The sequence below is a fragment of the Saimiri boliviensis genome, chromosome 1 (assembly GCF_048565385.1).
Source record: "Saimiri boliviensis isolate mSaiBol1 chromosome 1, mSaiBol1.pri, whole genome shotgun sequence".
In the NCBI taxonomy this organism is placed as follows: domain Eukaryota; kingdom Metazoa; phylum Chordata; class Mammalia; order Primates; family Cebidae; genus Saimiri; species Saimiri boliviensis.
In genome coordinates this window covers 155,919,775-155,934,372 of record NC_133449.1, presented here as the reverse complement: position 1 = coordinate 155,934,372, position 14,598 = coordinate 155,919,775, and the positions used below count along the sequence as shown (strand labels likewise).

Here is a 14,598-nt window from a genome sequence, read left to right as displayed (position 1 = left end):
TGAACAGATAAATGAACAGAAAGAAATAAAGATGTACAATTCTAAAAAGCAATCAGATACATTTTTAAAGCACTGCAGTTTAGGTAATTTAATCTACTAATTCTCAAACATGTTGGTCTCAGGACCTCATTGTACTCTTAAAACTTTTTGAGAACATCAAATAGCTTTTTTAGTGTAAGTTTCATACATATATATATATATATATATATACGTGTGTATATATATACACATATATACATATATACATACATATATGTATATATGTACACTATATACACATGTTTGTATATATGTATATATGTGTGTACATATATACATGTATGTACACACATATACATATACAAATGTATATATAAAACTGTTTATTAATTCATTAAAAACAGTAAACTCACATTACCTATTAACATAAATAACATACTTTTTATTTTTAAAAACTATGTTTTTGAAAAACGAAAACTTTTAGTGAGAATAGTGCCACCATTTAACATTATGGTTGAATCTCTTTAATGTCTGGCTTAACAGGTGATAGCTAAATTCTCTTATCTATTTTTATATTCAGTCTGTTATGTTGCTTTGTTTAAGTACATGAAGAAAAATCCAACTTTACAAAGATACATAGTTGGAAAGGGAAGAAGTATTTCAATAGCATTTTCAGATGATTATTAATATTCTTTAATACCATCCCAAAACTCAGCAAGTGGTCATTTCTTAAAAATGAGTTGTAATGAACATATTGCAATATACCTGAAACCATATCATAAAATTTTGTACACTAAATTAAAATCCATTAGGTCTTTTACCCATGATGATCTGATACTTAGAAAACATTGGTTCTCTGAGTTATGCAGGTTTTCCAAATGTCATCATAGTTGTTTCTAAAATATCAAAAAGTGATCATGTTTGTCAAAACATATCTGTTAAAACACAGATCATATTTGTTAACATATGATCACCACCAACTTCATCAGCAGAGTCTGTAAGCACGGGAAAGCTGTCAAGCTCACCACAGTAGCAAATACATTTTACAAAGTTTTAACCTTCATTTAAATTTTTATCATGAGTCACAAATAAGTTAGTTGCTTTCCTTAAAGAAAAGGCTCTCTTCATTAATTTTCAGAAAAATGTCTGTCAAATATCCTATTCTGAATAGTCTATGTGACTGTTATTCTTTCAAGTAAAAATAGTATTCCATGAAGAAGGCATATAGTTCAGCTCACAACTCAAATAATATAAGTGCTTTTCCTGAGACAACCATCATACTTCAGTAGGCATCACACAGAATATTTGAAAGATGTATACTTAAAGGTCAAGATTTAATAAAATGAATAATTTTTACTTCTTCATCAAGGACAAGATTAAATAAAAGTGGCACTTTTCTGAGAAATGCAGCTATTAAAATATAGTGTAAGAGTTTTCCAAATAAAAAAAGACAAACTATCACCCACATTTTAGATAATTGCCATCCTGCATGCCTCAATTCAAGACCGAGTCAAGAGTTACAAGAGTCAGAGAGGCAGAGGTAAAGTACCTAGGAATATAAAAGCTCATATGAATGACCAGTCAAACTGAGGCAAGAGACGGGAGCAGCTTTCTAACTGAAAAACAGGCAAAGAAGTGAGTTGCAATATTAGACTTTGAGAAGCCACAAAGAATTTGGTTGGAAGGAGGTAGGGAGACATTGGCATAAGGCCAACTGCCCCCATCAATGCGTAGTCAGGTGCAAGACCGCAGAGAACTTTATACAGATTATTTGCATAAAAAATCTCACTGAAGAGTCAAGATCACGCCACTGCACTCCAGCCTGGGCGACAGAGCAAGACTCTGTCTCAAAAAAAAAACCTCACTAAAAAAGTAAAATCAAGCCAGTATAACCAGAGATAATTTATTTCAAGAGCAATGCACTGCATACAAACACACTGCATCCTCTCCACTTAGATACTAAATTTTCATATTACCTTTTATCTCTTCTTCCTCTTCTTCACAAAATTCTGCTAGAGAAAATGCTTCTTTGAGATGCTCTAATTCAAGTTTTAGAGTCTCTAATTCTTCTCCACTTAGAGAATTAAGGATAGATTTCACCTGGATGGATATAAGAATAAAATGTTGTAGGAGTATGAAAGAAAAGAAAAACATTCACAAAAAGGGAAGAGACTATATGTAGATCAAATTGAAGTCAAAATTATGAGCTCACCAGCCAGCACAAGTTATTCCATAAGAACCTTAACACAAGAGGCTGGTTATGACAGGAAGGTAGGGAGAATCTGTACTTCTAAAAGTAATACCAGCCAGAAATGCCTGGAAATTATTAGTGCTTAACAACAGCTTAGAAATCACAGAAAAATGAGATAATCTTGAATCAATTAAAAGGTAACAGGTAACCATACACAAATTGGCAGCTCAAGTCAACAGATTTCTTGCCAGCCTAAGCCAAAGAAAGTTAAAAAAAAAAAAAAAAAAAAGGAAAAATAATAAATGTCCTATTACGACCTGTTAATCTGTCTTTTTTGTTTAAATTTACAGAACTAATACTTGATTAATTCTATTTCTAGCAATTAGCTCAATCAAACATTAGTTTTTTCAATTTATTTTGTAGTAGTATTTCCAGGGCATCTCAAGTCTCTATCAAAAATACATTTCATCTTCCAAATGTACAAAGAGAAAAAAACTATGAAGCATTCTTTTACTTGAAGGCTTTTTCCAGTTGAGATTTTGGCTTGGAATTACCTTTATTTCACTTTCTCGGGAAAGCATCTCCAGAGCTTCCAGATGTGAAAGGCCTTGAAATTCATCAAAGAGTAGCCCATAATGAGTTTTCTTGTCTGTTTCCATGGTAACCTCATTGGAGGTCCATATCTCTTCTTTCTCCTTCGCCTCTCGTAAAACCTAAAAAGAGATAGAGGCATTACACTGTAGCAAATAATGACAGCTCAAGGGTCAGTTTTGAGAACTGAAGGAAGGAAAGATGAGACAAGTTACAGTACAGAGGATTGGCCTTTTATTCTTGGCATTACAATTCAAATCTGGTAGGCTCAGGAGCTGCAGAAAGAAAAATGATCACAAATAATTTGAGACAGTTTCGCTCTGTCACCCAGGCTGGCGTACAGTGGCACAATCTCTGCTCACTGCAACCTCTGCCTCCTGGGTTCAAGCTATTCTCCTGTTTCAGCCTCCAGAATACCTAGGATTATAGGTATACGCCACCACGCCCAGCTAATTTTTGTATTTTCAGAAGAGATGGGGTTTTGTCATGTTGGTCAGGTTGATCTCAAACTCCCGACCTCAAGTGATCTGCTTCCCTCAGCCTCCCAAAGTGCTGGGATAAAAGACGTGAGCCACCGGATGACCACATAATTTGATCCCAGACAGTGAAATAACACCCAAGGAACCAAGTGTTTTGCTGAAAATGACTTAAACATTAATCTAGTTAAAAAACAAACAAACAAACAAAAAACCTGACAGGGTTTAGCATTTGGCACTGCACTGATGGGAGGCTCATGCAAAAGGAAAGAGGAGGAACAAAGAGCTGGGTATTTTGTAAGCATTAGAGCTCTCAATGATCCCTCCCTGACCCCCCAAAAAACGCCTTAATAAAAAAATTATTGAAAATTCTTCCAAAGACAACACAAGGTCCCAAGTAAACAAAGGCAAAAACAGAAACAGGAAGTAAACAGGTAAAGATAATCAGTACCTGAGATAGTGTAGCATTTCGGTTCATCAGACCCTTGGTTCTTTTAAATCCAGGATCTCCTTCTGCTATCACATCCATTGTCTTTTTTCCAATGAATTCTAAGGCATCCAAACCCCCACTGATAACGCTCTTTCCCTAGAAAACACATGCAACCTCATTACAACAATATTGAGAAAACACATCTGCATATTTTTATTATATAAAAATAGTGGCTAACAATACGAAGCATTGGTAAGAATGTAAGGCAAATAAAACAATCATACACTGCTTGCGGGAATGTAAATAGGTATAAACACATTGGAAAACTGTCTGTCAATATCTACTACAGGTGCATGACCCAGCAATTCCACTCATGGTTACATCCTAACAGAAATTAAGTACAGAGGTTCATCAGAGGACATGTACAAAAATGTTCATAACAGCTCTGTCTGTAATAGCTACAAACTGAAAACTACCCCAATGCTCACCAACTGTGGAATGAACAAATAAAATGTGACAAAGCTTCGCAATGAAATTTAACAAAGAAAACTGAATCTACCACACAAACTGCACCATAAATTACACAAACACAATGTTGTCTGAAAGAAGCTAGATTATTATATATCTAATTCCACTTATATAAAGCTGAAATGCAGGCAAAATTAACCTATGATAGCAGAAGTCCGGATTATGGTTCTCATGGTACAGGAGAATGGAAGAGAGGAAGGCACAGAAAATGGGGAGAGGACACAAGACGGTGGGGGGATCTGACGTACGATAACACTGTTTCTTAGTCTGGGTGTTTCATACTGAAAATTCAAACAACACTTATTATTTCATTCTTCTGCGTGTATATTTCAATAAAAAGTTAAAATAAAAAAATAGCTATTTATCCTTATGTAGGAAAGACTTTTAGCTTCCTAGATAATCCTTTACAAATGTTTTTAATCACAGTTTTGCAAATATCTGTCACAAAGATCACATTTCCCCTTTGTCCAAAAAATGCAATTATGAGAAAAATATTTTTGTAAAGCATTTTCTAGGGCCTCCAAATTAAAAATTCCTAATCCATAAAATAATATGTCTATTGGCTCTCTGTAACTCCTATTCCCTTATTTATTGCTACTCCTTTATTTCCTACTTTCTTCTTTATTGCTTTCATGAATGTCTTCAAGTAGCATTCACTCCACCCATAAGATCAAAGTGACTGATCTTCAGTGGCTTGAACCCCTTTAACAGTAATCAGTCTAAAGACCATCCAAAGAAAAGAGACAGAAAGATATGCAAACCCATTACTATAATGGAAGGGAACAGGCCACCTTGCACTTTCTTACTTACTGTGCTCTGAACAGCAGTAGAGATGGTCGAGAATACACCAAACGGCCCGGCCACTGGGGAGGAGTTTTTATTCTCTTTGGCATTTGTCTCTCCTACAAGAGGAAGGGGATGTGTAAACATGAAGGAAAGGTCCCTTAACTCTTTTGCTTTATTAGCATCTATGTGAAATTTTTAAAACTAGACCCTGTTTCCTACACACAGGTCTTAGCCCTTTTTATCTTTTTAAACCATTTGCTTATTCTAAAATAAAAGCTAAGATAGACAGTTTTCATTTTTATTTCATTTCAAAAATAAAATCCAGTTTTGTAAACAAACTGCTGATATATACAACAGACTATATGCTGTATGATTTCCAATTATATATTCTTCTGGACAAAGTCAAACTATAAGGTCAGAAAAGAGATCAGTAATTGCTAAGAACTGAGAGTAAGTGGAACAGAGTGACTACAAATGGGAATGAGAGAACTCTTTCGGGATAATAAAAATATTCTATGTCCCAATTATCAATACAGATATAGAAAACATTCTATATAACTGTACTGATAATTCTATATAGAATGTTTTCTATATCTGTATAATCACAGGGTACTATGATTACACAGTATAAACAGAAGCATACATATATTGGTCAAAACATGTAAAGCTGTACACTTAAAAAGAATAAATTTGACTGTGTATAAATTATAACAAAATAAACCTGATTTTTAAAAATCCAGTCTATTTTATAAAAATCAAAAGGACATATGAAAATGGGTATGTTTCAAAAAAATAATCTATTAACTTTAAAAATCTCACACAAGAAAAGAACCATTACACCAAATAATTTAAGTATATGAAATACTCTGTTATAGAGAGGACTTCCACTTCCAGCCATGGTATTAGATAAGCCCCTCTGTTGCAACTGAAAAATTGGACAATATATAAGAAGCAACTGTCTTCAGACATAGGACAATGAGCAGTACAAGGCTTTGGTTCACACAAGAAAAATAAATAAATAAATGAACCTTACAATTGGCTTGGCTTTCTATATAGAGGAGCTTTCCAGACCATGACAGATGGAAGAGAAACCCAAGTGGGGCATGGCAATCAGTGTGAGTGGAAGAAATACAGACTGGAATCTGGGTATGCTAAAGCAATTGGAATTTGCAGGTCAAAAACCACAGAGAAGGAAGCCACATGGCTAAAGAGATATGAATCTGTATAGGCATGCCCAAAGACACCTTTAGATATTTTTGCTTAAATACTACACTGCTCCGGCACTGGGAGACTCCATAAATCTATACAAAGAACTAGAACAGAGCTGTAAGCTAAACAATCCCTAGAGCTCATGCTAGATTGAGAGACATTTGACTTCCAACCCACCAAAACAGAGACATTATTAAACACCTGGGAATTAAGGTGGAGACTTCAGAAGAGTCAAGACTTAGCAGTAGGGATAAATAGTACTTAGAGTAAAGGCTACTCTAGACTCACCCTAAACAAGCTTTTAAAAAAATGCTATGGCCAGGCATGGCAGTTCACTCATGCCTGTAATCCTAGCACTTTAAAAGGAGGCCAAGGCAGGAGGATCATTGAGGTCAGCAGTTTAAGACCCGACTAGGCCAACATGGCAAAACCTTACCTCTACTAAAAATACAAAAATTAGCCAGATGTGATGCATGCTTGTAATCCCAGCTACTTGAGAGGCTGAGGAAGGAGAACAGCTTGAACCCAGGAGGCAGAGGTTGCAGTGAGCTGAGATTGTACCACTGCACTCCAGACTGGGTGACAGAGTGAGACTCCATCTCAAAAAAAAAAAAAAAAAAAAAACAACCTTAAAAGCATCAATTTAAGTTGCAGATACCTTAACTGCCTGCCAACAGAAGCAAACCAGAAGATAGCACCATTTAAAGGAAGACAAAAAAAAATCCCTAACAGATGATCAATGATTTCCATCAGTGGCCTATGCTTATCTAAAAGTTCTCAAAAGATACATGTTGACTACAAGACATATCCTTGGCAGAGGAATTAACTCCTTCCTCAGGAACTTTAGTAGATACCAGGGGCTTAGTATCAAAAGGCAGTCCATTGCAATTCTGGAAAGTTCTCCCTGTTAAACTCTTTTATTAAACTAAAACTTAACTCCATATAACTTCCACTGAGTGGTACTAGTTATTAGTTCTCTCCCCATAAACCATAAATAATAAACCTAAATCCTCTTCTCCATGCTGTCTTCCAAGTTATGAAAAGGACTAGTATATTCTCCTAATCTCCCTTCTCCAGATTACAAGATTCAATAATCATAATTCCTTCAACTTTCTAAGACTTTAATTCTAGACATTTCACTATTGTGAAAGAAAATAAAATTTCAGGACCCCACATTTACTATGCCAAAGGGAAAAGTTAACCTGAAGGCTAAGTTACACAAAAAACTGCCTTTCCTTTTGTTCCTAAGCAGAAAGGCCAGACAGAAGGCCAGATGTTTCCACAGGTAGCTACTCTACGTTTATTTTATCTCATGTAAACTGCCAATTTGCTGAGCATAAGACAAATGCATAATTGACTCTACCTCTGCTCTTTCCTTTTACTCGTAAAATGTGGATTCAGTGAACACTGATCAAAGATTCAAAAGAAGGTAACCACTTGCCCCCTTTATCTACCTTTCCCTTTTTTTTCTTCCTCTTTCCCCTACAGCCCCTTCTTTCTCCTTTAAATATTGAAGTCCTCATATCCTCTTCAAAAAAAGTATGAAAGGCAGATTGTTTCTGTGGTTTGTGTTCCTTTTTACCAGGTGCGTCCTCAACCTTAAACTTGATTGAGACCCGTCTGGGATACTTTTTGATTTACATTATCTAGCCCACTCTTTTCAGAATTCACCCAGTTTTTCAAATCCCTTCTTAAAACATGGCTCTCTGTGGTAGACATCTTTCAATGCCATGAAGATGCTGCTGTTTACATATTCAAAGCCACGTCTAATCCCCTTTTTTCTTGCCTGCTAAACCCATATCCTGATCTTGAGGTTTCCCATAATGCCCAAGATTCACTCTCTCAGCACTTCTTGCTGCTACATCGAGAAAATGAAATCCTGTTCTAGGCAATGGCATTCGAGAAGAAACATGCTTGGGACTGCTGGAAAACATTTCCCCTCTTTAAAGAAAGAGGGATGCATGAGGAGACATGACACTTCCCATCTACTTCATTCCAGACTTTGAGCATGGTTGTTTTAGAACACTATACTTGGAGTTGTATTATTATCGGACAACCATAAAGAAAGTATAAAGAAATCAACAAAGAATACTGTAGAGAAGCCAGCCCAGAACCTTGACATCATGGAGCCACTAAACTAACTCTTGAACAGCCTACTTCTAGAGTAGAGAAAAATATATTTTCTTTCATTTACATATTCTGTTACTTGCAGCTAAAACAGTTTAACTGATGCAGGCATCACTAAGAACGGTGCCTCCAATTCACATACATAGTCCTTTGCAGCCATGTTCATACAATGTGACTTGTCTCTTGGCCATAACTAATCTATGGACATATGACCCAAGTTTCGACCAATCTAATTCTTTCACCTAGGAATTCAGAAGTGGAAATAACTGAGGCCAGGATTCAATATAAAGCTGGAGCTGAGGAAAATAAGCAGCAAAAGTCAGTCAGCTTCAAGAAAAAAACTGAGACAGATCAGCAAAAAGAAACAAGAGTGAGAGACAATAAAGCCCATTAAAGATGAAGAATGCAAACCAGGCCTTAAAAAGATTCCTATTTTCCGGTCCCAGGCCCTTTTGATTTCTGGTTATAATTCTAGCTTTCATGGTCTGAGATTAGGTTTCCTGTCTGATTAAGGCAAGCCTCTAGAATTAAACTTAGTCTTCATAAAAATCCAAACACAAGAATACACCTCCAAAGCAATACATTAAAATATTTTTCTTGTTTCACAACAGACTCGGAGAGAATGAACTTGCCCCAGCTCCTCCAATAACCCCATTTGATCTGGGGTGCAGATTCAGCTAACTCTTACTGTTCTGTTACTCAATTATGCCAAGCAAAATGCTAAGCAACTTTTATATTGTATATTCATGGCTTTATTTGTTAAATGTTTTTAACAGTCACTTGAGATATAAAATATCCTATTTCAGATGTGGAAAGCGAAGAGACATCAGAAGTTAAAGGACACAGACGTCTAACAGGGGTCTAAAGACTCTAAATCCTCTTTCTCACCACAGTCCCATGATAACCCTGAGTATCAGATGTCCAATAAATGCCTACTGAAAAATTAGTTCAACCGTTCGATTTCAATTCATAATTCTAGGTCTTTATGTTTCTATATACTGACCTTCTACATACTTGACTTCAGTTGAAATTTCATGGGGACTAGGGATTCCAAGAGAAGTCTCTGCCTTCTCGATGACATTTGAAATACCTTGTCCTAATGAGAAAAAATGATAACTTTGTTTTGCTATTAGTCACCAAAACTGAAGAAACAAACCAAAAATCAAACCTGAAGATTTTTAAAATCATTTATGACCAGAAGACATGTTATTTTGACAATATATAACTAATCTTGGCACTATCTCCTTTAAAAAAATTGATTCATCAACAAAGACTAAGTTTACAGTAATAATTCCTAGACTTAACATTCTAATGAGGAAATGCTGCAAACTCTAGTGGCAGTATAAATCAGCCCATCATTACTAATGCATCCTCAAACTATAAAGTCTGGAAGAAGAATTATTAATAAAGTCATCTGCAACACAGATCTGTATAAAACACATAAAAAAAATAACTAAGTGACTGATGATCTTACCTACTGTGGCTACTGTAGCTGAAGCTGAGGAGAGTATGGACTTGCCCCAGCTCCCCCAATAACCCCATCTGGTCTGGGGTACATCTTTGGAAACAGTATCCTAATTTCCCAGTAGAAGGAAAAACGAAAGGCAAGAAAAATGAAAAAATTAGAGGGATATCAGCATGTACAGACAAGGTATCTAATTACTAGCCAAAAGCATGGGTGAACAAATACATATTATTTAGCTAAAGAAATGTATTGCTTGACTGGCAGACAGTCAGTACCACATAGCAAAAACAATTACTCATAAAGGCATTTATAGAACTGAAATGACTATATTTGAGATTTGTAAAGAGAAAGAAATAAGTGCAATCCAAAATTGGTATTTATGCCAAATATCCTTTAGCCCCAACATTTTAAACCTTAATACTTTAATAAATACTCTATTTTGCCTGCAGTCTGTGATACCTGAATAGGGAGAACTTTTGAAGTCTCAAGGTCACTGGAAGGTTTGGTCTCTGGTCTTTTCCGGGTAGAAACCACAGGTTCTGATTTACTCTCTGGCTTGGCACCTTGGTCAACGGACTCAGAATTCTTGGCTGGCTCACAGTTTCCATCTTTAAGGATGGGGGCTGCTTCAGTTAGCAGTGGAGTCTCAATACTATCTTTATCTGACATGATTAGGACATCACCTGGTAAAATGAAAGCCCCCACCAAAAAAAAACAAAAAAACACATACATTTATATAGGCTTCTTTGGTATAAAGTATTTGTTTAAACTTTTTAGTTTTAGATTATCATAGATTCACATACAAGTATAAGGAATAATACAGAGATCCTATACACCTTCATCCAGTTTCTCCCAATGGTAAAACTGACACAAATATATTATCATAACCAGGAAACTGATACTGATGCAATCCACTGATCTCATTCAGATTTCACCAGTTTTACACATACTCATTTGTATTTCGTTCTATAAAATTTTATCACATGTATAGCTTCGTGCAACTATCACCACAATCAAGATTTAGAATAGTTCAATCACAAGGATCCCATGTGCTATCCTTTTTTAGCCATAACCACTTCTCACACTCCTTCCAACCCAAAGCAACTACTGATCTCTCTGATGGACAGGTGTTCTCCATGTCTGTAATTTTGTCATTTCAACATGTTATATAAATGAAATCATACAGCATATTACCTATTGAGACTGACTTTTTTCACTCAGCACAAGCCCCTCAAGATCCATTTAAGTTGTGTGTATCAATATTCCTTCCTTTTTATTTCTGAGTAGTATTCCATAGTATAGATGTATCACAATTTACCCATTACTGAAGGATATCTGTATTGGTTTCCAGTTTGGGGCTATTATAAACAAAAGGGCTAGGAAAGTTCATGTATAGGTTTTTGTGGGAACATAAGCTTTCACTTCCCTTGGATAAATGACCAAGAGTGCAATTGCTAGGTCATATGGTTAAGCTCATGTTTAGTTTTGAGAAACTGCCATAATCTTTTCCAAACTACCTATACCATTTTACATTTCCACCAGCAATGTATAAGTGATCAAATTTCTCTGCATTCTTGCCAGCATCACTTGTGTGGTGATTCACTGTGCATTTAAGTTGCATTTCTCTAAGACCTAGTGAGGTTGAACATCTTTTCATGGGTGAATATGCCATCTGTATTTCCTCGTCAGTGAAATATCTTTGTATCTTTTGCCCACTTTCTAATGAGGTTCCTTTTTTACTGTTGAATTTTGAACTCTTCATATATTCTAAATTCAAGTCCTCTGTATAGTATGTGATTTTGCAAATCGTTTTCCAGTCTGTAGCCTTTAAAAGCAATCTTTTAACTGTCTTCATAGGGCCTTTCATGGAGCAAGTTTTTAATGTTAATGAGATATAGTTTATCAATTTTTCCTATTACTGATTCTCCTTTAAAATCACATTAGTTATTAATCATTCCTACCTCAATTTTTCCAGGACATTATGAAATTCAAGCCATCAGATAGGATTTATGTCATGTCAACTTCTGCATACCAATGTTACTCAATTCAATTCCTTCCAAATGCAGAGCTCTTTGGCAATTAAAGCCAAGGTACTATTGGTTTTTCCACAAAGAACAGACATTAGTTTCCAGCATAATCAACAATTATCAGGGTAGAAACCAATAGGTCTCACACTTATGTACACACATGCCACAGGTATGTACTGATATGTACTAAGTGGAGAACTGGACCCAACCCATGCCATCAAAATATTTCTAACATATTAAAAAAGCATATTAAAACTAAGGCAGACTGGATGCAGCACTGCATTTGAGATGCTGCATTCAGTACAACACACGAAACGTTGAAACATCCCTGCCTGACCTTCCAATACACAAAATGCTGAAAAAAACAAAAAGAACTCCATTAGACTCAGAGAAGGTAATTCATGAATAAAGTACCTGAGGTAAGCCTAGAGCAGTGGTCATAAACTGGGACTTTGAGTGCCATTTCCTGCCTACAGATGTTTTTATTTGGCCTGCACAGTAAACTTTGCAAAAATAAGTTGCCAACGTTTAGAAATCATACTTCATATAAAAATATAGGTTTCCAACTTCTCACTTGTAAAACTGAAAGATCTAGGAACACTGGGCCCACATTCAACTTTGTAATCGTGCTTGTGCCAAATAGCTGCTGGGCCCTTTTAGCCCTGGCAGTTGCTCTCCAGCTCTCTACAATCCCCACCCAAATCTACTTCACTCAAATTGTGGTACCTGATTAACCTCTGAGTTTGCAACAACTGCCTTAAAAGGTGCTTATGAGTTTGACAGACCATGATGCCAAGGAGAGGATTCAAGGATATGGAAACAACATATGGACATAGTCAAAGGCCTAACATCTGACTATGGAATATGGACAGTTACAGTAGGGAGTAGTTACTACAGCAGGGAGAATAACAATGTGGAGGCATGAAGCTAGAAACGTAGATTAAGACGACACTATGGAGTTTAGAATATATGGGTATAGGCTGGGCACGGTGGCTCACACCTGTAATCCCAGCAGTTTGGGAGGCCGAGGCGGGCAGATCATGAGGTCAAGAGTTCGAGACTATCCTGACCAACATGGTGAAACCTCGTTTTTACTAAAAATTACAAAAATTAGCGGGACGTGGTGGCATGTGCCTGTAGTCCCAGCTACTTGGGAGGCTGAGGCAGGAACATTGCTTGAACCCGGGAGGCAGAGGTTGCAGTGAGCCAAGCTTGCGCCACTGCACTCCAGCCTGGCGCCTAGTGACAGAGCAAGACTGTGTCTTGGAAAAAAAAAAAAAAAGAATATATGTGTATATAACATAAACACATTATATATTTCCAAAACACATAGAGAAAAAAGTCCAGATACAACTACTCACTGACATACAAAACAACTTAGAAGTAGTCATTCACTCACCTGCAAACATTTTTTGAGTACCTACTACATACCAAGTAGCACCACAGTACCTATGGAGATAGAGAACTAACGTAAGCTACTCACTCCAAGAGCCTATCTAATAGGAAAGACCAGACAGTTCTTGCACAAAGTTCAATTATTGTGTAAATGAATACGTGTTTTCTATCTTTTCTTTACTTTCTCCAGGTTACAAAACATCATTATCATAACTAGATATAGTATATATGTAGGATATATAATATACATATTACAAAAATTCATATAATTCCAGGAAAGACTAGAAGGACATACGCCAAAATAAATTTTTCTAAGACGGTCTTGCTATGTTGGCCAGATTGGTCTTGAACCCTAGGCCTGGCCTCAAGCAATCTTCCCCTGCCTTAGACTCCCAAAGTGCTAAGATTACAGGCGTGAGCCACTATGCTGGGCCAAAAAGAGTCCCTTAACTAAATTATTAAACACTGGTTATCTCTATTCCTTCATTTGTGCCAGATATTTGAGCTAAGCCAGAAGGGAATCTGTTATGATGACAGCTGTTTATATTATCATTACCATCGTTATTAGAATGACTGCAGCATCTCTGTTCTCAACTCATTCATATCTAGGAAAAAGGTTAAAAAAAAAAAAAAGGAATAAACACCAAGTATGTGGAACTGCACTATTTAGTTTTTTGTAAGTTTTCCAGGCATTGTGTAGCAAGTGTGTAGAAATAATTGTGGCTTCTTCTCCAGTTATTTTCCCAATTGGAGGAGAAAGATTCCAATAACTGGAACATTAAAAATAAAACTAAATGGCTGAGCCATATTTTTAAGAAATAAAAACGCATACGCTCACACACACACACACACACACTCCCCCCCTACCTGCCCCATTTACCAAAATGGAGAACAGTACAGCTTAGTAGCTAAGAGCAGGGGCTCTGGAGCTAACTTTCTCCCTGCCCTGCAGCGATTGTGGGGAAGTCAGGTCAACTGTCTGCTCTCCGCTTCCTCAACTGTCAAATGGGGTTCTGGGTCCCTACAAAGATTCAATGACGCGATAGGTGAGGGGCTCGGAACAGTGACCGGCACGTGACCGCCCCCAGGTTGACAGCCGCTCTTAGGTGTGGTGGTGGTTTGTGTCCTTATTAATACGTCTGTCTCCAGGTCTTCACACATCCAAGAACGGGTCCCAAACGAGAGACCTGGTGTCCACGTCCGTTCCCAACTAAGTGGCCAGAAGCTGCCAACGACCAGAATTCCTCAGACAAACGTGGCGCTTCAATCACCAAAGCGCTTTCACAGCCCTCGACCCTGCCGGGAGATGTCCGCCGCCCACCGTCAGATCGCCGCCTCCTCCCCATCCCTAGCGACCTCGGCTGCCCGGGTCCGGCCCCTGGACCTCGCACCCC

At 37.0% G+C, this 14,598-nt stretch overlaps 1 protein-coding gene across 4 annotated transcripts in view; it reads right to left on the bottom strand.

The window, feature by feature from the left end:
• Positions 1 to 14,598, bottom strand: part of FAM114A2 (family with sequence similarity 114 member A2) — a 195,184-nt gene that overhangs the window by 31,784 nt on the left and 148,802 nt on the right. For 3 of the 4 annotated variants that reach the window (XM_074378825.1, XM_074378826.1, XM_010344585.2), the window contains 7 exons: positions 10,242 to 10,465; positions 9,792 to 9,891; positions 9,321 to 9,413; positions 5,006 to 5,097; positions 3,689 to 3,823; positions 2,725 to 2,883; positions 1,956 to 2,079 (listed from right to left, as the gene is read on the bottom strand). In XM_074378825.1, the coding sequence (XP_074234926.1) occupies positions 1,956 to 2,079; positions 2,725 to 2,883; positions 3,689 to 3,823; positions 5,006 to 5,097; positions 9,321 to 9,413; positions 9,792 to 9,891; positions 10,242 to 10,465 (927 nt within the window). Of the gene's footprint in view, positions 1 to 1,955; positions 2,080 to 2,724; positions 2,884 to 3,688; positions 3,824 to 5,005; positions 5,098 to 9,320; positions 9,414 to 9,791; positions 9,892 to 10,241; positions 10,466 to 13,208; positions 14,523 to 14,598 lie in introns of those variants that run through there. The other variant, XM_074378827.1, reaches the window with a different exon arrangement.